The sequence below is a fragment of the Littorina saxatilis genome, linkage group LG11, assembly GCF_037325665.1.
Source record: "Littorina saxatilis isolate snail1 linkage group LG11, US_GU_Lsax_2.0, whole genome shotgun sequence".
NCBI lineage: Eukaryota > Metazoa > Mollusca > Gastropoda > Littorinimorpha > Littorinidae > Littorina > Littorina saxatilis.
Window position 1 is genome coordinate 13,219,629 of NC_090255.1, and position 26,735 is coordinate 13,246,363.

The 26,735-nt window shown below is 42.4% G+C and overlaps 2 protein-coding genes across 2 annotated transcripts in view; both read right to left on the bottom strand.

Moving 5' to 3' along the window:
• LOC138979785 (cubilin-like) overlaps positions 1–10,544 on the bottom strand; it is a 57,915-nt gene extending 47,371 nt beyond the window's left edge. Inside the window, exons 1-6 of the mRNA XM_070352527.1 lie at positions 10,320–10,544; positions 4,421–4,514; positions 3,890–4,026; positions 3,069–3,227; positions 1,560–1,647; positions 1–93 (exon numbers count right to left, since the gene is read on the bottom strand). The exon at positions 1–93 is cut by the window's left edge and continues 32 nt beyond it. Coding sequence (XP_070208628.1) covers positions 1–93; positions 1,560–1,647; positions 3,069–3,227; positions 3,890–4,026; positions 4,421–4,514; positions 10,320–10,389 — 641 coding nt within the window. The 5' untranslated portion in view covers positions 10,390–10,544. The remainder of the gene's footprint in view (positions 94–1,559; positions 1,648–3,068; positions 3,228–3,889; positions 4,027–4,420; positions 4,515–10,319) is intronic.
• Positions 10,545–16,210: 5,666 nt separating this feature from the next.
• Positions 16,211–26,735, bottom strand: part of LOC138979790 (T-complex protein 1 subunit alpha-like) — a 34,788-nt gene continuing 24,263 nt past the window's right edge. Inside the window, exons 11-12 of the mRNA XM_070352532.1 lie at positions 18,122–18,285; positions 16,211–17,134 (exon numbers count right to left, since the gene is read on the bottom strand). Of these exons, the coding sequence (XP_070208633.1) occupies positions 16,930–17,134; positions 18,122–18,285 (369 nt within the window). The 3' untranslated portion in view covers positions 16,211–16,929. The remainder of the gene's footprint in view (positions 17,135–18,121; positions 18,286–26,735) is intronic.

The window sequence follows — 26,735 nt, forward strand, 5'->3', positions numbered from 1 at the left end:
GTGTCGTGAGCTTCCACATCAAAACACAGACTGTCAAGCAACACAGTTCCACGTGAGTCTGCTGCTTTCAACTCCCAGTTACATTCCAAGTTTCTGTCAAGATTACAAAGTCATGCACCAAATCACTTGTCTTGTGTCACACACACACACACACACACACACACACACACACACACACACACACACACACACACACACACACACACACACACACTAACCTTACACACTGGCAAATTCTCATATGGTACAATTGGACAGCAGTTTTCTGTCAAGATCTCAAAGTCATGTACCAAATGTTATGTAAACTCTTGCTTATGATTACAGAATACCCAGTCCCACTAGCTCAGAATCAATTATAACTTGCACGTTGTCAAGAAAACAATAAGAGATCTTTCTTTATTTCTTTATTTGGTGTTTAACGTCGTTTTCAACCACGAAGGTTATATCGCGACGAGGGAAAGGGGGAGATGGGATAGGGGAAAGGGGGGAGATGGGATAGAGCCACTTGTTAAGTGTTTCTTGTTCACAAAAGCACTAATAAAAAAATTGCTCCAGGGGCTTGCAACGTAGTACAATATATGACCTTACTGGGAGAATGCAAGTTTCCAGTACAAAGGACTAAACATTTCTTACATACTGCTTGACTAAAATCTTTACAAACATTGACTATATTCTATACAAGAACCACTTAACAAGGGTTAAAGGAGAAACAGAATCCGTTAGTCGCCTCATACGACATGCGGGGTGCAGAGAAATAAGGATGTGGAAAAGAAGACTTTTGGTAAGTGAAATAAAGGTGATGGATCCAGTCAGGTAGAAATAAGACAACAAGAAAAGAATTGGAAAACTGCAGGGAATAGTAGGGAGAGTTTTCTTGGAAGGAAATATAGGTGAAAGGACTGGTAAGGCAGAAATAAGACAAAAGAAGAGAAGAAACAGAACCGTTAGTCGCCTCTTACGACATGCTGGGTAGCATCGGGTAAATTCTTTCTAGTCCCAACCAATATGGGACTCCCCCTAACCCGCGGGGGGTTTCCGCATTGGAGGCCAGCGCCTTACCCACAGGGCCACTGTGCTCGTCTCCTGAGGGGATATGTAAGGGGTTCCGGGACCCTCTAGGTGGACCAGCATCGTTGGGAAGCAACAGTAAATGTCATCTGAAAGACTTGTTGATCCTCTCAAATGTGACTCCACAAGTTCTATAGCATTGTCTCAAAACGAAAGTGATAAGAGTTGTCCGTCCCTGCCATAGCCTGCGGCGCTGTCGGCGGGTAGTTCCGGTTGTTTTGTTTACGTCCAAAATGGCTGAACGCGAGGAGAAGATTAGTGGTGGAGGGAAACGTTACTGTGTCTGCTGTTCAAACTACGCAGGTAAAGAAGTTGAAGGGCGGATTGTCATGCGGTTCCATTTTGCAAACACAAACCGGAACTACCTGCCGTTCCAGGGGCGCAACTGTGTCCGACTATCGCGTTAGTTTCGAGACAGTGCTATAAACATGGCAGTTCCCATGCCTGACATTCAATACATGGGTGACATGGGCTTACAAACAGCAACTTACTCATCATATGGTGCAGGATAACCTGGTGAGTAAATATACATTGGTTCGATGTCCACTGTCATTGTCACTGGACGACATACTTCTTTTGCTGGAAATAAAATGTGATAAATGATCCCAATACAAACCCAATCACAACGTCCAAATTCAATTTTAAAGAAACAAAATCTCTCATTAAAATCAAGCATTGATTTTTTTTAACATTTTATTTCATAAGTGCTTTGCATATATATTTAAGCCAAGAAACATTTCATAAAGCACAAATCTTGCCAAGACTTAAATATGTTGGCGATGTACTGCGCTAAATACAAAACCAGATGAGCCATCCTCAAAACAGTGCAATGCAAATCCACCGATATTAACATTAAACAAGTCGCGTAAGGCGAAAATACAATATTTAGTCAAGTAGCTGTCGAACTCACAGAATGAAACTGAACGCAACGCAACGCAGCAAGACCGTATTATGCTCGTAGCATCGTCACTCCACCGCCCGTGGCAAAGGCAGTGCCCGTGGAATTGACAAGAAGAGCGGGGTATTCGTTGCGCTGAGAAGGATAGCACGCTTTTCTGTACCTCTCTTCGTTTTAAGTTTCTGAGCGTGTTTTTAATCCAAACATATCATATCTATATATTTTTGGAATCAGGAACCGACAAGGAATAAGATGAAAGTGTTTTTAAATTGATTTCGAAAAATAATTTTGATAATAATTTTTATATATTTAATTTTCAGAGCTTGTTTTTAATCCGAATATAACATATTTATATGTTTTTGGAATCAGCAAATGATGGAGAATAAGATAAACGTAAATTTGGATCGTTTTATAAATTTTTATTTTTTTTTACAATTTTCAGATTTTTAATGACCAAAGTCATTAATTAATTTTTAAGCCACCAAGCTGAAATGCAATACCGAAGTCCGGGCTTCGTCGAAGATTACTTGACCAAACTTTCAACCAATTTGGTTGAAAAATGAGGGCGTGACAGTGCCGCCTCAACTTTCACGAAAAGCCGGATATGACGTCATCAAAGACATTTATCAAAAAAATGAAAAAAACGTTCGGGGATTTCATACCCAGGAACTCTCATGTCAAATTTCATAAAGATCAGTCCAGTAGTTTAGTCTGAATCGCTCTACACACACACACACACACACGCACGCACACACGCACATACACCACGACCCTCGTTTCGATTCCCCCTCGATGTTAAAATATTTAGTCAAAACTTGACTAAATATAAAAAAGGTGTGTCCAAATATTACGTTTCACAATTAAAAGAAAATGTACTACAAATAGCAATACTTTGAAGTATAATTGTTGCATATTATCCATGCAAATTCTCTCTCTCTCCCTCCTTCACACACACACACACACACACACACACACACACACACACACACACACACACACACACACACACACACACACACACACAAACACACAGGATCACAACACACAAATAAAAAACTAAACTAAACACTGACCTAATATAGCTTTTAAAATCATATATTACCAAAAGAAAGTTTTATCTCAAATATGCCGCTGGGTGCAGGGTCGCTCCCGGGGTTGTACGTCAATTCCATTGGTTCCCTCGTGATGAGCACAGGACCGTGTGACCGACCACACCATCGTATGGTATCCACGTCACCCCTGCTATAATGACTGGTTTTGGCTGAAACAAAACGGTGCAAAGTCAGCTGTCGTTATTAAAACATCACAGTTAATAAAAAACGGAGGCTACAAGCCAGACCAAGACCCCATCCACCGCCTCAGCCGTGCAGAGCAGACTGCCATCTTCCGGCTGCGTACAGGGCACTGCGGCTTTAAAGCGCACCTGAAAAGGATCGGCGTAGCAGAGTCGGCATTGTGCGATTGTGGGGCGGCCGACCAGACAGTAGAACATGTATTGAATACATGCACAAACTTCACTCTGCTGCGGAACCAGATCTGGCCAGAAGGAGCTACACTGGAGACCAAGCTCTGGGGAACGTCAGAAGACCTGAAAGCGACGTTCCAGTTCACGACAGCAGCGAAACTACGACCCTAGACACAACCGTCGAACGCAGAAGAAGAAGAAGAATCACAGTGCACTAAAAGTACGAGATTTATAGAGCAAATTAAGAAAATCAAACATTACAGGAATGAAGTACAAAACAGTAAAGTTTTCTTAACAATATATTTCCCTGTACATTTGCATTTTTTTTGTGTGTTTTTCAAATTGTATCAAATTGACCAAAGTCTTGTATTAAATGGGTTATTAACCCTTGAAATTGACCAAGTCCAGTTTCAAAACCATCTTTTGACGTTGTAAAAAAACTATTTGTGTGTACTTACAGAATGCAATGGTCAAATGTTCTTCTCGTGTGCTGCATGGATCTTGACCGCCAAGGGAAAACGATACCACACTCAACTGGACGTAACTGTTGGGGACGTTCGCAATAACCTTCACCTTGCAGCTCGGACTGGAGTTGCTGTACGAGAGACATTATGTATGCAGAAAAAAGTTGTAGTACTTGTACACTGTTCATACAGATAGCAATGTTTACCTAGAAGAAAGTGCAAATGATGACAAAATACACACACACATTCACACCCATGCTGAAAGTTCTCTCTCACCCTCTGTCTCTTCTTCACAGCCACACATGCACACACACACAAACACTCACATATGTACATACACACACACTCTCTCTCTGACTCTCTCTCTCTCTCTTGAATGCAAAACGATTTATTTTATTTTATCTCTCTCTCTCTGCTTGAGTATGCGAACACACAAACATTCAGATTCCCTCTTGAACTTCACGACAAACCGCTGGTACAATGAAAGTTTTCAACAAAATATTTCCAATTGTATTTCATTCTTACATCGTCTGAGTCCCATTAGGAGAGATCAGATGAAATGTTGAAAGATTGTCCAGGTTGATTTTCTGCACTGAGCAGATCGATACTTTCTGTGCTTCTGAAATCAAAACAATACAAACATTAAATTCTTCATCATTACTATGCTTGAATCTAATCAAATAATCTATAAGTTCAAATGCTAAAACAAAAGTTCAAATATATATATTATATGATAGTGATTTGTTTCTCATCATGCATTATTAATAGACGTTTTCTAGAGAAAAACTATTTGTACGGATGTTTACATATGCACTGTGGAAGAGTTACACCCCTGAAAGTGAGGCAAACATTGACACGCTCCTCCCCACCCCCAATTAGTGAAGGCGAGTGAATAAAGCTACTGCAGCAATTATTAGCTCTGATGTGTAAGTAACTGAGTGTCGGAACACAACGATCACCTTTGGGGACAAAGCCCAGTCAAACAAAATTGAGAATTTTAGAGCTAATTCCTTAAGCTGTGTTTCCATATATATATATAGCGACGCGACAGCGGCAAACCCGATCGCAACAGTAGTAACAAAGAACGCGTGTTTCCATATATGCGCGATGCGATGACGGCATTGGGGCGACGTGCCGCGCGTCAAGATTTTGTTTGAGGGAGTGAAAACAATTGCTGCCGCGCAGTATTCACGTCCAAAGTGGGCGTAGTCTAAGTATTTCCAAATATTCGAGGACCCCCCACAACCAGGTTTATAGTTTATTTGACTGTTTTTTCGTTAGATACATGAATACCCTGAGCTGCACGTAGTCCAGCAACAATTTCTTCAAAGGTTGTCAAAGGCACCGGGTTCGTTCCGTTTTTTGAGCATTTTGTTGAAATAAAAGAATTTTTTTTTCGTACATTTCTCGTCTTTTCAATTTTCCAACCAACATATTACGTAGCTTCAAATACGTTTTTTCTTAATTACGGTATGGTTGTGTGAGTTTTTGACCGATTTATAAGAAGAAGTCAAGCCAGAAAGTACAAAAATCCGCCTGCCGCGCCGCTTTCAATGGAAACACTCATGGCAAAATTCGCTAGCCGCATCGCGTGTTTGTCACCGTCGTGCCGCCGCCGCTATATGGAAGCATAGCTTTAGCCCTATTAAAACACTGTTATGGGTACTCAAAGGTTCCCAAGAACATACACGGAGACCGCAGCAGCCAGACCCCATCACAAACAGAACTCTACAATGCACAGGCGTCAGTGATGTATAAGAAACGTCGAGCTAAGAATAGCTGGCGATCTTCACGGCCGACAACTGCAGAGTCTGCTGTGAAGGGTGACGCAGTAGTCTCCCTGTCACATGTATGTTAGGCAGTGTTTGCTCAGTAAAATGCCCTTTTCATTAGAAACACAAAATGAAAACAACCTTGACAATTATCTGATAAAACATCAGTCTGCCTCAGTCAGTCACACTCAATCCTGTTTCACTGGCTAATTAATTTGCCTCTAGATGACATGTCATTTGAGTATGTTGGGCTTGGCAATCAATACAGTGGAACCTCCCTTTTAAGACTTAAACAATCTGACAAAATGAAGTCTTACAAGGTAGGAAGTTTTAAAATGGAGGTAAATTGAACAGAATGAGTTGAAAAGCATTTGGTCTTTGAAGGGGGGAGTCTTAAATCAGGGGGTCTTTTTCTTTATTTGGTGTTTAGGCCAAAAAAAAAATATGTCTGTTTACGGTAACCCGACCGACCCTAGTTTTTAGGCCCGACCCTAATCTTTTTTTTGGATCGTCTGAAAAAAAAAATGAAAAAAAAACCCGCATCCAAAATAGAGCTGTTTGCGCTCAAACAGCAGACGACAGAAGGGAGGTAAGCTCAAAGTACTGTTAGGAGTAAAGGGTCGTCACTCGTGTTACTTCCTTTCAAAATGGATGCACGCAGTGGTGTTCGCCACCCGCTAGCTGTAAAGCTTGATAAATGTTGTCATGAAAAGGATGGGGTGAAAATTATCAGTACCTATCCAGCGAGTTTTAGTATCATTAACGTTTTTCAACAGGCAAAAACAGGGATTGATGAAAAGAAATGAACTGTGAAACATCATAGAGAGGGGAGAAAAAAAAAAAAAATTGAAAAAAAAATTTGAAAATAAAATTTTAAAAAAGCCGACCTACCAACCCTATTTTTTCACCCTATGTTACCGTAAACAGACCTATTTGTTTTTTGGCCTTAACGTCGTCTTCAACCACCAAGGTTATATCGCGACGGGGAAAGGGGGGAGATGGGATAGAGCCACTTGCCAATTGTTTCTTGTTCACAAAAGCACTAATCAAAAATTTGCTCCAGGGGCTTGCAACGTAGTACAATATGTTACCTTACTGGGAGAATGCAAGTTTCCAGTACAAAGGACTTAACATTTCTTACATACTGCTTGACTAAAATCTTTACAAACATTGACTATATTCTATACAAGAAACACTTAACAAGGGTAAAAGGAGAAACAGAATCCATTATAATCGCCTCTTACAACATGCTGGGGAGCATCGGGTAAATTCTTCCCCCTAACCCGCGGGGGGTGAAGGGGTGTAAAAGGAGGGTTCCACTGTATGTCCACTATATATATATACATTACATTGTGTACACAGGAGAACTGTTGCACACACTCTAAAGCAAACAGACATAAGCATTAGTACACTCCTGTTTGACTGCATGGCTTTGTCTGCTATGTATTTCAGTTTATCACGTGTTTTAACTTTAAGTGCACTTCGATCATTTCACATAAATGATGTTGTCTACATAGAACTTAGAAGCCATTTACATTCACACCTCAATACAGTGGAACTTTACTTTTAAGCCACCCCCCCCCCCCCCCCCCCCCCCCCCCCGGTTAAGACTTCCTCTCTTTTAAGATCATACTTTTTTCAGATTTGCCGTCCACAACCTCTGTCAATATACCGTCATTTTAAGATTCTTTCCTTTGTAAGACCTGATTTTCTCAGATTGTTTGCGGTTTTATATGGGGGTTCCACTGCACAAGAGAAAAATCCTGAATGAATCTATACCTATACATGCTCCTATCTCACCTAATCCCCCTCTACCAACCTATACATGCTCCTATCTCACCTAATCCTCCTCTACCAACCTATACATGCTCCTATCTCACCTAATCCTCCTCTACCAACCTATACATGCTCCTATCTCACCTAATCCCCCTCTACCAACCTATACATGCTCCTATCTCACCTAATCCCCCTCTACCAACCTATACATGCTCCTATCTCACCTAATCCCCCTCTACCAACCTATACATGCTCCTATCTCACCAAATCCCCCTCTACCAACCTATACATGCTCCTATCTCACTTGGGGTAAAAAAAAAAAAAATGGCAGATATGGAGGGTCATAAAAAGGCTGCACGGCCTACCCATTATCTATATCACGTACACCTCCACCTAACAGTACAGCATTATGTACTGTGCACACTTGAATCAATTTCAAAGATAAACATTAGAAGTTATGAAAAGCTTTGAGTGCCAAAAGGAAAGAAGCTGTTTATGTTACATGTCTTCTAAGTTGACGTGTGATTGTAAGTGAATGTGTGTCACTGTGTGAGTGTGTGAGTGTGTGGGTGTGTATGTATGTATTTATGTGTGTGTGTGTGTGTGTGTGTGTGTGTGTGTGTGTGTGTGTGTGTGTTGTGTGTGTGTGTATGTGTATGTGTATGTGTGTGTGTGTAAAAAGGGTGAGTCTGACAATTAAAAGAAAAATCGAGCTTATTCAGAAGCTGGAAACTGCCTGCAAAAAAAGAAAGGAAGTAGCTGAGGAATATGGATTCAATGTGTGTTTGTGTGTGTAAGGGAGGGGGGGCGTGCGTGTGTGTCCGTGTGTGTGTGCAGAAAAAAGCAAGGAGGCTCGAAGAACAACAGCCAACAGGTGAAAGATTAACACTGAAGTAAGAACGTAGGTATAGTGAAAACAAGTCACGTAAGGCGAAATTACTACATTTAGTCAAGCTGTGGAACTCGCAGAATGAAACTGAATGCACTGCATTTTTTCACAATGACCGTAGTCCGCCGCTTGTGCATAACGGAGTGAAACTGACGAGCCTGTTCAGCGCGGTAGTGGTTTCGCTGTGCTGCATAGCACGCTTTTCTGTACCTCTCTTCGTTTTAACTTTCTGAGCGTGTTTTTAATCCAAACATATCATATCTATATGTTTTTGGAATCAGGAACCAACAAGGAATAAGATGAAATTGTTTTTAAATCGATTTCGGAAATTTAATTTTGATCATAATTTTTATATTTTTAATTTTCAGAGCTTGTTTTTAATCCGAATATAACATATTTATATGTTTTTGGAATCAGGAAATGATGTAGAATAAGATGAACGTAAATTTGGATCGTTTTATATAAAATAAAATGTTATTACAATTTTCAGATTTTTAATGACCAAAGTCATCAATTAATTTCTAAGCCTCCAAGCTGAAATGCAATACCAAAGTCCGGCCTTGGTCGAAGATTGCTTGGCCAAAATTTCAATCAATTTTATTAAAAAACAAGTCGCGTAAGGCGAAAATACAATATTTAGTCAAGTAGCTGTCATTTTTCAGCAAGACCGTATACTCGTAGCATCGTCAGTCCACCGCTCATGGCAAAGGCAGTGAAATTGACAAGAAGAGCGGGGTAGTAGTTGCGCTAAGAAGGATAGCACGCTTTTCTGTACCTCTCTTTGTTTTAACTTTCTGAGCGTGTTTTTAATCCAAACATATATGTATATGTTTTTGGAATCAGGAACCGACAAGGAATAAGATGAAAGTGTTTTTAAATTGATTTGGACAATTTAATTTTGATAATAATTTTTATATATTTAATTTTCAGAGCTTGTTTTTAATCCGAATATAACATATTTATATGTTTTTGGAATCAGCAAATGATGGAGAATAAGATAAACGTAAATTTGGATCGTTTTATAAATTTTTATTTTTTTTTACAATTTTCAGATTTTTAATGACCAAAGTCATTAATTAATTTTTAAGCCACCAAGCTGAAATGCAATACCGAACCCCGGGCTTCGTCGAAGATTACTTGACCAAAATTTCAACCAATTTGGTTAAAAAATGAGGGCGTGACAGTGCCGCCTCAACTTTCACGAAAAGCCGGATATGACGTCATCAAAGACATTTATCAAAAAAATGAAAAAAACGTGATTTCATACCCAGGAACTCTCATGTCAAATTTCATAAAGATCGGTCCAGTAGTTTAGTCTGAATCGCTCTACACACACACACACACGCACACACGCACACACACACACACGCACATACACCACGACCCTCGTTTCGATTCCCCCTCGATGTTAAAATATTTAGTCAAAACTTGACTAAATATAATGAGGGTGTGACAGTGCCGCCTCAACATTTATAAAAAGCCGGATATGACGTCATCAAGGGTATTTATCGAAAAAAAGAAAAAAACGACCGGGGATATCATTCCCAGGAACTCTCATGTAAAATTTCATAAAGATCGGTCCAGTAGTTTGGTCTGAATCGCTCTATACACACACACACGCACAGACGCACACACATACACCACGACCCTCGTCTCGATTCATCCTCTATGTTAACACATTTAGTCAAAACTTGACTAAATGTAAAAAGTTCGGTTATATTGAATTTCTAAAGGAACAAGGAGGGAAATTCAATATAACCGAGAATTGCCTATATTGAAGTTCCGGCTATATTGAAGGTCTTCCCGGGTCCCGTGCCACTTCAATATAGCCGGGTTTCACTGTATCACTTTGACTTTGATCAATGCGAAGAACGATTCGAGTGACATTTAAAAAGGGAACACACAACGCTAAAAATCAAGATAGCCTCATTCAGTTTCTCATGTCCTCCAAACACTCCGTCCCGACCACCACCACAATCAAACCTACCTTGCCCAACGACAGCGACAACAACAACTGCCAGTATCAGCTGCGCTGTCCATGGTGTTAAAGTCGTCATGACGTTGCTACTTTATCATATTTGGTTGGCAGCCTACTTTCTCTTCTGCTTGTTGTCCCTACTTCCTGAACCGTGTGTTTCAAAACGGCGACACACATACATGTATGCACACACATCCGACATGGGAAGGTCCCATCCGCATAATTACACACCTGTGTGACCTACCTGTTTGCAACTTTGTGCTTCCGGTGTCACGATTTCATCTTTCGCCTGTGTACATATTTCCCCCTCGACATATACTCAAGACTGAAATGTTGTTTCCTGGTAAAATTAAGAAGTGAAATTATTTATGGACGAAAATCATATCAGTTTCATGCATGTGAAGAAAATTGGTGGTAAAATTTAATAGATTTCACCCCCAAAATCGAATTCTTCGAAAACGTGTACTGAGTGGTTACGTCCCTTGAGTAAGAAGGAAAACAGTTTTAGGATGAATCAAATTTCTAAGTTAAAGCTGTGGTCTATTTATGACTATCCAGGCCTACGAGTTTGAAAAGATAGGGCTGACAATCATGTACATAATTCTGTACAGCAAACGCTACCCGAAACCCAATCTACACGGCGTGTATGACCTTGAGAGCTTCAGTCAACGCTTGAATTTTGCAGTGATAACATCCGGTTTGCTCTCTCAGAGCTGATCATACTTGTCAAGAAGGATCGAGCAGAAAAAATTAACGACTTAACAGGGATTCGAACTCAAGGCCTCGAGGCCTTGAAAGGTCGGGGCCGATGTCTTAACCGCTAGGCCACTCCACCAGTGTTGTCAAAGATAGAAACAATAATAATTATATATCATTCTACGCTTGAATTACCATTCATGCGTTGAAAAAACGTAAAAACTACCATTCAAGTTTGCCTTTGTTTGCAAACATATTTCACGGAATCGCAGTACATGTTTTCACCGTCATGCTACACGACATTCGCGCCATTCAAATAGCTGCGATATCTCCATTACAACATGCAAGAAAAATGACAAGAACAGTAATTGAATCTTTCCAAAGCTCTGTGCAGTTGAAAACAGACATCAAAGAAATAGTTATACATGTATTCGCTTCTGAACAGTGGGCGGATAGAGATATAAACCATGCTGCTTCAAGAATAACATAACATGAATTCATGAATTTTTCTTCTTTTTCTCAATTGGCGCAGTAGCCTAGTGGTTAGGACATCAGAGGTCGAGAGTTCGAATCTTCGCCGGGGCGTTTATTTTTTCCCCTTGATCTCTCTTGAAGATAAAATATGATCAGTCTTGAGAGAGCAAACCGGATGTTATCCTTGCAAAATTCAAGCGTTGACTGAAGCTCTCAAGGTCATACACGCCATATAGGTGGGGTTTCGGGTAGCGTTTGCTGTACAGAATTCTGTACATGATTTTCATCCCTATCTTTTCAACCTCGTAGCCCCGGAAAGTCATAAATAGACCACAGCTTTAAATAAAACAAATTGGTTGGACAAATTTGGCCCCATGAATGTAAGGTACACAAGGTCGCTCATCAGTAATATCGAAGGGTGTTTTTTTGTTCAGTGTAGAGTTTATACTGGATCAACGAGGCCGAGAAGCGAAATATCAACACGGCGAAAGACGAAAACGTCACAGCGGGTAGACTGGATCAGGGTAAGGTTACGTACTGTGGTCAGAGACTGTAGAGTATACTCTATAGTCTCTGCTGTGGTTCGCGAAGTGCCTTACACTGCGCCCCCCCCCCCCCCCCCCCCCCCCCGGCTTCAAGAAAAAAAAATAAACAGCGTTTTTACCCCAGTAATCTTTAAAGAAAAGGCACCACCAGCAAGACAACCCAACCACGTGTTTGCGGCTATGTTACGTTTTCTTAGTTCAGAGAAATACATCGCATACAGAAAGATTGAACAATTTCCTCTTCCCGGCGGCATTCGTGTGCCGAGTCACGTAGGCGTGCCTTTGCCTCTGATGTCCGTCTGCACAAAACTCAGGCGAAGTCAGCGATCTTATGACGGCTTACTAGTGCCAAAACCTCATAACCATTTTCACGTGTTTATTACTAATTTTCCCGGGAAAATTACTAACTTTCACCTGTTAATTACTAATTTTTAGTTTTGGCTCACTTCCTGACGGATTGCTAGTGCCAAAACTAAAAATTAGTAATTTTCCCGTGAAAATGAGTAACTAACAGGTAAAAACAGTAACTGACAGCGTTAATTAGTAATTATCACGTGATAATGGGTAACCCCAGGTTTTGGCACTAGTAAGCCGTCATAGGGCTTACTAGTGCCAAAACCTCATAATTGTAATTATCAAGGGAAAATTAGTAATTTTCCATTGATAATTACCATTTTCACGTGTTAATTAGGCCAAAAAAAAAATTGTCTGTTTAGGGTAACATGACCAAAAAAAGTAGGGTCGGTAGGTAGGTATTTTTTTTTTTTTTTTTTTTTTTTTTTTTTGTAAATGCTATGTTGGCTGAACATTCACTTCTTATATTTGATGAATACATGTTTCAAAACTAACGTATAAATAAAACAGAGAAAGAAACGCCAAATGTCTTTTTTTAGCATTTTTACCTCTTTTTTTCCTTTTTTTTTTAGAAAACAAAAAAAAGTTTTTGGGTCGGCGCCAAATCGATAGGGTCGGTCGGGTTACCCTAAACAGACAATTTTTGGCTCACGTAAGTGTAGCCTATGCGATCGTAACTTTGTCTGTCTGTGCGTGCGTGCGTGCGTCTGTGCGTGTGTATGTCTGTGGTAGAAACTCTAACATTTGAAGACGTCACATTACATTGACGTCACATTATGACGTAAGAGGGTTAGACGTCACGCGAAGGAAGTACTGAAAGTCTCGGTCATTATTATTTTGAGCGCGCCGAGACTAGTTGGCAGTCGTGTCCTTGTAAGTAGGCTACATGCAGACAGACAGATCTAGATCTAGTGTCTCGCTTTCTTGCACAGTTTCACCTATGCTCTTTCTGTGTGTGTGTGTGTGTGTGTGTGACGGAGTGATTGAGTTTGTGTTACTGTTTGTCGATTTCTTACGTGAGCCTTGATGGCTTCACCTCTTGTTTTTTTGGCCTTACTAATTTTCCTGGGAAAATTACTAACTTTCACCTGTTAATTACTAATTTTTAGTTTTGGCTCACTTCCTGACGGATTGCTAGTGCCAAAACTAAAATATGACGGCTTACTAGTGCCAAAACCTGGGGTTACCCATTATCACGTGATAATTACTCATTAACGCTGTCAGTTACTGTTTTCACTCGTTAGTTACTCATTTTCACGGGATGATTAGTCATTTTCACGGGGAAATGACTAATTTTTAGTTTTGGCACTAGCAATCCGTCAGTCACTTGATACGTGTTTTAAGACCAGAATAGCCAGTAGCGCCTGGTTATGCGTTTATCAAGGACTGAATCGGGTTGATATGGTTTTTCTCAGAACGGAGTTTTTATGATGACGTAATTTGTCTGTATCTGTATCTGTATCTGTCTGTTACGCTGCACTTGTAGAACAAGTCATCCAGATGTCTGGCATTGTTGCAGCGGAGTGGGGGGTGCGCAGCTAGTTCTTTATCGTCGTCTGGCTACTGCCAGCGCCGACTTGAAGCTCTCGGTCGATGCCGAGGTTACAGTTTCTTCATCTAATTGGTTCCAGGCCACTACAGTCTTTGGGAAAAACGAATGTCTGTATTGCTCAGTGTTACAGCGTGGCACAGTGAAGCATCTGCTATTGTTCCTGATGTAGTTGTCTACTGGATTCGAGGTGCTAAAGTCTCTGGAAGATTGATGTGGACGAATGAGGCGTCCTGGTTTTTGAGGGGTCAGGAACTTGTCAGGCGGGATTGCCGGCACCAGCCCCTCAGCCACTTTGTAGAAGGAGGTTAGACGCAGATGTTCGCGACGTTCCTGGAGGGTTGGTAGTTGGAGCTTGTGTAGGAGCCCAGTGACGAAGCCAGGAGTCGTGGTTCTGTAGTCACCAGAGATGAAGCGGGATGCGTTCCGCTGTATGCGCTCCAATCTCTCGAGGTCCTGCTTAAGGTATGGGTCCCAGATGGTGGCACCATACTCAAGAAGAGGGTGGATGAGGGCAAGGTAGGCGTTGTGCCTGCAGTTTGATGGGCAGTGGCGCAGGTTGCGGCGGAGGAATCCGAGGGTGCTGTTAGCTTTCTTAGTGATGTAGTTGATGTGGGTGGACCACTTCAGGTCGTTCGAGAACTGAATGCCAAGGTAGGGGTTCGTGGGTACACTCTTGAGGATGGTGCTGTCTAGGGAATAGAGGTAGGAGGAAGGGGTTTTCCGTGCTAGAGTCATGACATAGCATTTTGTAGCGTTGAAGCGCATGCCCCATCTCTCTGCCCAGGATTCAAGGCTCTTCAGGTCTTCCTGGAGGGCGATGTGGTCGCTGAAGTCAACGATCTCCCTGTAGAGGAGGCAGTCATCTGCGAAGAGGCGCACTTGGGACTTGACTGCATCCGGGAGGTCGTTGATGTGGCAAAGGAAGAGAAGAGGCCCTAACACGGTGGCGGCAAAAATGTTGAGGCGGCACTGTTCCCGTGGCGACCACACTTTTAAGCTAGCTATTTATTTCAATTTCTTACCAAGAAGTCTTTGTTGCGCTCCAGACCTTGGGAATGGGATTGCATATTTTAGCTTAGCTAAGAAACAGGATGTTATTAGAAAAAAATATTAGCAAAATTGCAGTTTCTTCGGTTGATTTCAAAATAATTAAGATTCACACTAGTGATATAACTGTATTTCTTATACATGCATTGTTGGGACTTAAACTTGTGACTTTTGTCTAAAAGAACATGATGCGTTGTAGTCTATCTGTCTTGATGATAAAGAACCATGAGTCTAGCTGTTTCCCTGGTAAAGACGAACCCCGGCCCCTGTGTTGACCTACCTACTCGATGTGCTGACATTAAAACAAAATGGCAAGTTTACAGCCCCTTCAAATTGAACTGATAGTGCAGTACTGATAAACACACACAAAATTAAATGCCACAATCACGTACCATGGTGGTAGAAAGACAAAACACCGATATTTGTGGTGTGGGAGTGGAGTATGGGCACACTTGTAAAAGCCAAAGATAGCGGGACACACACATATCAATTTGGAGGTATACCCATGGATTAATTTGTTATTGATTGACTGCATATCTCATTTGTTTTTTGTGTGTTTTTTAAAAATCAGATGAACCATGAAGAGCAAAGAAATAGGACAATCTGATCCCTATTTTATGCCTAGTCATAACTTAGCAACTATGCAAATGGATGACTTCCTAACTATCAAACTGAGAAGTTGGGCTGAAGAAGAGTTGTCTTCCTTGAAAGTGAGGCAAACTGTTTATACAGTGTCTCCTCCATGACTTTTTTCATTGTTAACATACATGGAGTTCATTATTCACTGACACCAGCGGCGTGTCTCCACTGGTTATTCCGAGTATAACAATCTCAGCTTGTCTCACCTTCAAGGAGAACAACTCTTCCAGACCATTAAAACCCAGATAAGAGTTATTTTCGAAGATCATCTAGGTTTGCTCCTTTCTAGTCGCTTCTTCATTTTAATGCTCGTTCTTCTCTCAGGTGCCAGGAGATTGGTTCCGCACATCTTACTTGTGTTACACATGTTGTATGCATTGAGAGTACTTATATGCCATTGCTTCTCATTTTGCTCCTTGGTATTGCAGCTTCATTGTCCACCGAGGTTTGCTTTTTGAGATGGAGTGAAACATTATATTACTACAATAATTACTTGTGGAAATATTATAGAAGAATAAAGACTCATTCATCTACACTTAAACACACACACACACACACACACACACACACACACACACACACAAAACCAGATGTGCGATTTGTTCAAAAGCTTTAATTGTCTTTAAAGAAAGTTGTAAAAAAATCATTATCACACAAAGGATACAAATTGAAACAATGCATAAATCATCAGCACAAGATCCATCATCTTCAAACAATAACTTCGATAGTTTGTCTTTACTCAGATTCCCTGCACAGATGCAGACAGTTTCAGTTTGTGTTCCATTCAATTCTCAGTACCTGTGGTGGTTTTCAATGCACATTCAACAGTGCATTTTATAATTGTAGGAAAAAGTTGGTGAATATGCTCACCTTAAATCTATTAACTCACTCAGCACAAACAAGGATTTCCCAAGCAACTTCAAATCTTACAAGTCCAATGAATAACCAGTATAACCAACAGTTACATCCATAGTTACCCAGTAACTGTATCAAGTAAATTTCCACACTTTAATAAAGAAACGGCAGATGCACAGTTTATTCTGGTGAAACATCATAACCATCCATCATGAGCCAATTGTCACTTTCAAGCATTACAAAACAGAGCTGATGAAGGAATCACTGTCGAGACCATGGGTTTTGTAAATGCAGCAGGAAATGAAAAATGCAAATAAAAAAATAAAAACTGAACAAAAACCTTTTTTTTTATTTTTTTTTTTAGCATGATGATGTTTTTGCTGTGGACAAGAGACAGCAATGATGAAGCGACAATGGTTGGTGGGATGATTCAGGACACACACGACACTCATAGCGACTAGAGTTCTCCGGCCCGTACAGCATCCTGATAACTCTTGCCGCCCTGTTCCTGTGAGACCAGCTTGATCATGTCGTCGATACGCAGGATGGTGATGGCCGCTTCCGTGGCAAACTTGAGCGACTTGACCTTGGACATGGTGGGTTCAAGGACGCCAGCCTTCTTGTTGTCACGCACCACACCAGCCACCAGATCTAGTCCCACCCTGCACAATACAGCACCAAAAGTTCCCTTCCTTATCTACTTTCAGCTGACAAAAATGTAGGGCAGGTAATGAGTAACATTAAGGTCATCCCAACAACTGTTCCCAACAAAAGCTGTGTGGAAAGGAAGTGATTTCCGCCTGAACAATATTCCAGCTGTTTAAGGCTGTACCTTTGCATTGTGGCCAGCATATACCCTTCAACCACCCGTTTTCTGCATGTCCTATGAGTCAACCGTGCCTATGTTTAGATTACACTGAGTGAAACTAAAAGCAAATTTTAATTCCTTGTTGCAAGCTCTGTACTTTTTGGAAGGACCATGATTGAAGACAACAAAAATGTGCGCGTGCATGCAAGAGAAAGAGTGTGAGTGTGTGTGTGTGTGTGTGTGTGTGTGTGTGTGTGTGTGTGTGTTTGTTAAGACCGCGTCGTTTTGACTTTGGCCTGAAAATGGAGCCGAATTGTTTTGACGCACCCCGTTGTTTTGACGTCACAACAATGGCACTGGGTGCAGTGCCTTTGTAGTGCACTTGCACTACAACGGCACTGGGTCCAGTACCCGCTCCGGCATCGAAGCATTTTCCACTAAAAAATGCACAAAATTTGACCTATTTCGTCGCCTATAGAGGACGGAAAGAATGTCATTTCAATGGTGTGATAACATTCTTTCCGTCAAAAAAGTCAACTTAACGGGAAAAAAGTCAACTTAACGGTGTCAAAACATGTATGTGTGTGTGTGTGTGTGTGTGTCACATCACATTTGTTTGCTTAACGCCCAGCCGACCACGAAGGGCCATGTGTGTGTGTGTGTGTGTGTGTGTGTGTGTGTGTGTGTGTGTGTGTGTGTGTGTGTGTGTGTGTGTGTGTGTGTGTGTGTGTGTGTGTGTGTGTGTGTGTTTGTTTGCACATGAGCATGCGTGAATTTGTGTGTGTGTTTTGAGTTGGGGAGAGCAGCAATACACTGATCTGGAAAGGCTTGAAATACTGACCAGCGCAGTTCAGCGTGTTCGGACTTGGTCTGCGAGGTGTTGTGGTAGGCCCTGAGCTTGGCCACCAGGTCTGTGGAGTCCTGGGCCGCGTTGACCGACAGCTGTTTGGGGATCACCAGCAGAGACTTGGCAAACTCCGCTATGGCCAGCTGTTCTCGACTCGCCTGAAACACACAAGCTTCAATCAGACTCTAGATTCTAAAACCTCCACACATCCAAGGGATTTAATCTTTTCGTCCTAGCACATTAAATAAATGCTTAGCTTTTGAGCCGTTTAGTGACAAAAATCAGTGAATATTTTCATATAACAGTGGCAATAATATAAAATTTCAAAAATAAATTTTGATTTAATTAATATACTTACCAACTCACATAGAAAGCATTAACTTCAGTTAAAGTGCTAGGACACTGAACTACGCTTCACCCCAAAGGGGAAGCAACCCCCTAAAAAAGAACGGCCTTGACCTCTAACCCAAGCTATACAAGAGTCGAGGTCATACCGTCACGTGACCTATCACGCGTGACTCAACCGCCGCCATGTTGAAACCTCACTCCCACTGAAGTGATCTGTTCATTTTTAGGGAAACCCTAAGCAATAACTTCGTTTTGTGATAAGACATTGAAGCACTCTTGCATGGCAACATGGGGAAATAACTCTGAAACAAAAACCGTATGCCATATAAGGCATGGTCCTTAGCGGTTATTTCCACTACCGGTGTACTGCGCCTGCGCAGGATGTATACCGGTGAAACTCATCCCGTATTAAAACATATACCCCCTTTAAAAAATTTGCGGGGCAGGCTGGGAGGGAATTCAATATGTGAGTTGGTAAGTATATTAATTAAATCAAAATTTATTTTTGAAATTTTATATTAAATTACATATTCTTACGCAACTCACATAGAAAGCAGATTGCTAATTTAGGTGGTGGGCAAATGAACTCACAGTTAACATCTTGCAAGTATCTGGCCTGTAGCTACAATAGCTGGCAAACCGAAATTTCTGTTCTGCCGAGCACCAGATACGTCCCCAGGAAAAACATAAAAAGACATCTTCTGCAGAAGATGTCTAGTAGATGTGTGCTAAAATAGCGGGTACTTAAAATACCCCGCCGATAGAAACTCATGACTACGTCCCTGAACGTTCAATGAGCTGCATTCATGACTTATGTAAGTCTCTCAGACTTGAGAACAGGTAAAGAAGAGGCCTACACTCTGACCTCTTGAGCCCGTGCTGCCTGAAAAGGGAGGACTGACTGCCCCCCCCCCCTTTTCCTTGCCACCACTGTAGGCATGCCTAATCAATGTGGCAGTCCATTTAGCTAAGGTTGACTTCACTAAATCATTGCCTCTAGAAGAGGCTAATTTTGTCAAGGATTAAACAATCCGAACTCAAAAACTCCAAAACTAGGAGCAAGTCCCAAGTCGGGACTGGAGATTTGCTTTCAGCCAACCAAAGGGAGGTTCCCTTTAATCACGCTGGCTACAAAGAACCCAAGTGAAAATATTTTGCGACCTAGCTGTGTCAGTGCAACTGAAATCACATAAAGTCTTAATTCAGAGACGTGGGAGAAAAATCGGAAAGCCAGGATAGGTGGTTCGCCACCCGCATTGAACGGAGAGAAGTGGAGTTCTTTCCGTTAATATACGCCATTAGTTCCAAGCCAGTCAAAGTGACACAAAACGAAGACGCTGAACCCCTATGGAATCTCTAGACCAAATCCAGAGTTGGGGCAGAAGCCCCTGAGCGTCTCAATGATTCCCTTACAGTAGACACCCGTGTGGCTCGAGTGTAAAAACGGCGCCCTCTTGCCAGCCCAAAGGACTGGCAACCAAGATTGAATGGGCCCATAATGTGCGACCAACAGGCCGCTCAAAGTAAAATCGAGAGTATTATCCGGGAACAGGGAGACGAACATTTAGCAGAAGGTGATAGTACCGAGAGGCAAAACTTCTATCAGCGGCTTCTCCAAATTCACCAGAAGGAGTAGAAGCGCGTAGTGAGATAGGGTCCAATCCGAGTGGACATTCTTGGCCGACTGACTAGAGTCTGCCAATAAATACATAGAGCCTCTCAGAAAGGTACTTCACCGCTAAAAAGATCTCGTGGTGGTAAAAACCACATCAAAACCTCGCATGCTCGCTGTGGCAGTGATAAGGGGCGAGATGCCACCCCCTGCTTATTGAGATAAAAGACCACTGTGGTGTTGTCTGATTGAATCAACACATGTTATCCCCTGACAAGAGGAAAGAAATCCGCAAGAGACAGAACTGCTTCGCTGGTGGAGAGAGAACCAACGGGAACGCCCTGCATGAGCAGTGGTGTGAGAATCCAAAGATTGGTTGTGTCTGTGAACCAGTCAAGAAAAGACACTAACATGTTCCAGCTCTTCATTTGATTGCTTAGAAAACGAAACCAGAGCCCTGAAGATCTGAATTAAATATATGCACGATCTATATAAGTGACCCAACAGGAAGGGCCCCAGTGCCTCCCTCAATAAAGTGGAAGTTCTAATCGCCCCTCCAGCCGCTGTGGGAAAACACAGAGGCAGAGAGAAGGGTGGCGCCGAAGTGCCAAGAGTATGCATGAAAGCATGCTATTGTTTGCCCACTGAACCCTACCGCTAAATCGCCTCGAGGAGATAAAGTGGTTGGCGGGTATTTGGCAACGTGCCAAGCCGAGAAGAAGATAAAAAACCAAAGCTGAGAACGGACAGCTTAGGCCAAAAAAAAAAAATTGTCTGTTTAGGGTAACATGACCAAAAAAAGTAGGGTCGGTAGGTAGGTAAATTTTTTTTTTTTTTTTTTTTTTTTTTTTTTTTTTTGTGTAAATGCTATGTTGGCTGAACATTCACTTCTTATATTTGATGAATACATGTTTCAAAACTAACGTATAAATAAAACAGAGAGAAAGGGAGAGAAAGAAACGCCAAATGTCTCTTTTTAGCATTTTTAACTCTTTTTTTTTTTTTTTTTTTTTTTTGAAATCAAAAAAAAGTTTTTGGGTCGGCGCCAAATCGATAGGGTCGGTCGGGTTACCCTAAACAGACAATTTTTTTTTGTTGGCCTTAGCGCTTTTCTCTGATAAGAGAAGCCGAGGCCTGCCGTGGGCTTTTCCTTTTGCTGTGAGATTCTCTCTGTTAGAGAAGAGTCCGTGTGCAAATAAGAGGATTCGCAAAGAAGACCCTCGAGCAAGGAAGAGATTTAAGTCTCACCGACAGAACAATACTGTCGGCCGAGGCCTTTTCCCAGACGAACAGCAAAGCTAAACCCTTTGTATATGTGTCCCGACAGAACACAAAGGCATCCCGTGAGTACGAAACCGCACAAGGGAAAGAACGAATCAAAGTCTTGTACCAAGACGCGGATAATAGAAAGAAGAGCGGCCACAATCTTCCACAGCCAGGAGATCATTGTTCTTGAAAACAGACAGTTTCTCCTTGCTATGAACGTTAAGATGTATGATCGACAAGTCCGGTGCAACCGGAAGCGGTTCCGTAGTACGAAGAAAAGAATAAACTAAGTTCTTAGGCTTGGTGTAACCTAGGACTACGGATATCGCTCAGCGAGTGAAGCGTTACTTGCGCGGGTGACGCAAGCGAAAGCAACGCCGCATCGCTGCCCACAAAGGAAGTGGTGGAAAAAGAGAATCATATGAGAAAACTTCCCCAAGTTAAAATTCTAGAGCCAGACAAGAAAGCGTCCCTGCGTGTGTAAACCGCAAGTGCGTACAACCGTGCCACGACTGACATTTGTTCGGCTGAAACCTTAGCCAAAGAGGCCAGGAGTATGGGGACGTCTTTCACGCTAGAGTCGTTTCGAAATACGAAAGGATCCGACGACACCGCGATCGACCGCGAAAGAGATCGAAGAAGTGTCTCTGAAAGAGACGCAAGTTCCAACGAGTATCTTCCCGTTTCATCCAAACCAAGTAATGCGCCTTCAGAGTAAGCACAATGTTTGTCCAAACGATAGACATCCTCTCTGAGATTAGCCGACTCCGGAGTGACCGGAAGCGGTGCACTCGGCAAAGAGTAAGTCTCAATAAGACTGTGATGACGACGGGAGAGAGCAAACTTGCGTGAATGAAACGAAGTGCTCGACTTCCGTAACTGGTCTGAGGCAAGCCATGGCTGAGCAGCATCAGGAGCCTGACCGTGTGCAGCCAGTAAAGGCACAGTATCCACAGGCAAGCTATTCTCGGAACCCGAAGTTCTAGCCAGCACCCTGGAAAGTTCGTAAGCAACAGAAGGAGACTCGCTAAAACGATATCCCTGAACTTCCATTAAAGCAGGGCGGAAATCACCCACCACTGAGGGTGGTGGTGCCGCAGAGCTTGTCATAGCTGTCACCCCTTCAGCGAAGTACTTGGCAGACACCTGAGCTGCAGTAACCATAGCTGGTTTAACACACTGTTCCATTTGGTCGCGGGATTTGCACTTTCAGCTGAACTGTTCTTAGAGCTGGCTCGGCTTACTATAGCGTGCCGCGCGCGCGCCCCGTGACCTATTCCCTTTCGCGCGCTGTCTCTAGCAGACAAAGGCTTCTCTGGAGCATGTGTGGCATGGCGCCAGTTTGAAAAAATACGTGATTCTTGGTGTGAAAAAGGGATCGTTTCAGTGACTTACGCTTGGGATTATGTTCATCTTGTATATTTTGTTACTTGAATATACAGGCATTGTGTTGGTGCAAACTAGAGTTCAGCCATTCGACTCGTTTTGTTTGATTTTGTGGAATACTAATATCACTGGCACTCAGCTCTTGTTCTTTGTTCCTGTTAAAAGAAACAGAATTTGCGCGTTGTATATCAGTTTATAATCACACTGAATACTGATAACAGCCACCGACTGTGTTTTTATTTTGCCGTCCGTAAGTACTTAGTCTTAACTGTGTGATAGAGTGAAAACAAGTTTCGCTCCAGGTGTTTGTGTATGATTTCTCGAGCAGTTTTGTGGGGTAAGTTTTGTGAATTAACCCACGCGCAGGTTCTCGCTCGGAACAGGCACTCGCTACAGTACGCTATTATATGCAGCTCTGTTGACTGTCGTGTTTTCTTTCCTGTGGTATATATACAAGTTTGTGAGAACAATACGAGTGAAAAACTGTGTTGAAAAACTTTCAAATCGACTTGTGTGCTGCTATTGGATTACTGACCAACAGTTGCAGGGTCAGGTAGGCTTTTTGTTTTCTTCACATGCAGCTAACAATTTGCATGAACATGTATTGAAAGACCGTTTTTTCTTTCTTTTATATTACAGGCATTAATTGCACTATTTTGAATTATATAAACGCAAAACAAATTTCACATGCGCACCATACGCATGCCTATAATATGTTTTTAAATACGACATTAATTAGTGTTCTTTTTTTGTGGCACATTTAGGATGTTTTGTTTACTGTGTTGTCTTCTGCCGTCTTACATACTGTGCCGTTCCTGTTTCTTTAAATGCAACATGCACATGTTTTTCAGAGTGTAAAGAGTGGCATAATTATATACTTGAGGAGCAAACACTTTTTCTAATTCTCTCATTTACCCTTTCTTCTGTCTTGAAAATTGTGGCATGTTTTGTTTCATACTATTGACATACATGTATTATCCGCCTATGTGTTGTCGGGGTATAATATCATGTGGCACTTCGCGCGGATTTGGGTGAGCGCGCGCGAGCTACGTTTTTTTTTCTCCTGTGGTATATTATATATATACAAGTTTGTGAGACTTGTATAGGAGGGCCGTGAGGTAAGCTTTTTTGTTTTATTCACATGCAGCTAACACTGTAACATGAACAGTTTTCTTTCTTATATGTTACTGACATTATCTACACTATTTTGAATTATATACTTATATAAACGCAAAACAAATTTTACATGCGCACCATCAATGACTTCTACTAGTAGTCCTTGGCATAATATGTATGTAAATATACGACTGTATATACTCTACTGTTTGTATATATTTCGTAAAGTGTTGTATATATGTATTATGTACTTGGGGATTACCTTTGTCTTTATCTTTCATTATTTTGTGTTCTTTTATTGTGGCACATTTAGGATGTTTTGTTTACTGCGTTGTTTCAAGGTGTTTCATTAAATGCAGCATGCACATTTTTTTTCAGAGTGCAAAGAGTCGCATAATTATATACTTGGGGGGGGGGGGGGGGGGGAACACACTTTTTCTAATTCTCTCATGTATCCTTTCTTCTGTCTTGTGAATTGTGGCATGCATTGCAATAAATACAACTAAACACACTAAAAACATCAGTTCCCGAAATAGGCAATATCTCTGTGGCCACCACACACTCAGAACGACTGCTATCTCTCTGCTCGACTGCTATCTCTCTGCTCGCGGCATCCAGGTTATCAACACAGCATAACAGAGAGCTGGGGCCACGCACGCTAGCGCTGCAGACAAAGAAGAGTGCAGGTCTGGCCCTATATATATTTCAGGCGCCAGTGTGGGCGGAAGGGGTTGGAGGAAGGAAAGGGTAAATCGGCAGGAGGAGAGTGGTACTGCCGGTTATTTTTAGCTGGTGGCAGCCTGGCAGAGAGTACCTCACACGGAACACAGTGTTAAGTCTGAGTGACAACTTGACATCAACTTCCTCCTCAGAAACTGAGTGAGAATCGTCGAACTCCGAATCTGCTGTGGCCGGACCGTGAAAGTCACTGTGACTAGCTGCGTCACTAAAACGATCCACCACAGGCGAGGCTGATTGCAAAACGGAAAAACCGTGCAAAGCCTGCCCGAAAGCAGCTTCCTGCCCAGAGGGAGGAAGTTGAGACTTGTTTACATTCACCGGAGACATACCAGTCTGCCTGTGAGTACAACTGTCTCGTTGTCCGGTGTCGACCCCCCGTGAGTTCCGCTTGCTAAGAGCGATAGCCTCTGGGAAAGTCGAACTTTCACCCCCCGGCCGTGGCGGGGGGGCTACTAGTTCCGGCCCAACTTGTTGTCCGGTGTCGACCCCCCCGAGTTCCGCTTGCTAAGAGCGATAGCCTCCGGGGAGTCGTACTTTCACCCCCCGGCCGTGGCGGGGGGGCTACTAGTTCCGGCCCAACTTGTTGTCCGGTGTCGACCCCCCGAGTTCCGCTTGCTAAGAGCGATAGCCTCCGGGGAGTCGTACTTTCACCCCCCGGCCGTGGCGGGGGGGCTACTAGTTCCGGCCCAACTTGAACACTTTCACCAGAGAACCTGGCTACCGGTGAACTTGACTAACCTGTAGAGCGTGAAAGCTCCTCGTATGAAGTAAACACACTCCTCTGCGTGCACGTCAGCCGAAGTGACTGTGCATGAAGGCGGAACCTCGATGCGTGACAACAAGCCGCGTCGCCCACTCCCGCCGGGAGCGAGCACAAAATCGACGAATGGCAACATGTTATACATTTGGGTCGAAAACATCTCAAAAAAAGGGAAGAAAAACCATCTTTAACACAAGTATTCTTTCCCACAGTGTTTGCCTTGGCTGAAGTAACCTAAATTTAACCTGCTTCAGCACCGGCATGATTGGACTCATAGGGTCCGAAATTTAACAGACATTCTTTCTTTCTTCTTTATATAGTGTTTAAAGCCATATGTACTCGATGACTATACACACTAATTGCTTTACCCACAGCTGGAGACATGCTAAATTAAGTTCCCTGCAAGATATTGCAATTTTATTTTGATCTAGATCGTCCTATTTATCTAGATTTGCCACAGAGGTAGCGTTGACGCAAGGGAAAAACCTCCGCGTCTTTGTTGACATCCTCACTTTTTCAGAGGCTAGAACAAGCTGTAAAACAAGTATATGGTCGGCGCATGGCGACATATCGTCATTACATGGTCTTATGGTGCGTTTGACATCGATTATAGACAAACTACACTTTGTAAACACGGGAGCGCGTACATATGCCTTTAACGTCGTTTTCAACCATTCAAGGCTATTTAACAGACGTAGTAGTAAGAGAAGCTGGGTCAAGAACAGAAATGGTAGTGCCTTTGCCTTTCTCTTTATGCGAACTTAATAGGAGAAACCTCAGCAGCTACTGACTAGTCTGTGGTTTCTATTTCTCCTTGTCAGCCATTGCTGACAAAAAACCAGTCTGAGTTATGATATTGATAAACAACAACCAGACCGAACAACGGAGAAAGAAACAAACGCAAGCAAAAGCAAACAATTAGAACGAGCTCACCCAAACTTGTGCATGAGAAGCAGGGACCTGTAGACGGGGTGAAACACTGTCCAGAAGACAGTAGGCTAAAAGCCTGCAGCGTAGTGTAAAAAGCGTCCGAACTACTTGGAGACTGAAGTGGGAGTGAGGTTTCAACATGGCGGCGGTTGAGTCACGCGTGATAGGTCACGTGACGGTATGACCTCGACTCTTGTATAGCTTGGGTTAGAGGTCAAGGCCGTTCTTTTTTAGGGGGTTGCTTCCCCTTTGGGGTGAAGCGTAGTTCAGTGTCCTAGCACTTTAACTGAAGTTAATGCTTTCTATGTGAGTTGCGTAAGAATATGTAATTTAATCAGATTTAGCCGCGTGTGAGGTACACCATCCTACTGAGTGAATGTCAAACAGTCGCGATTCTTTCAGTGTGTAACATCACTTCCAAGGGCTAATACAGGACTAGGCCATCAAAG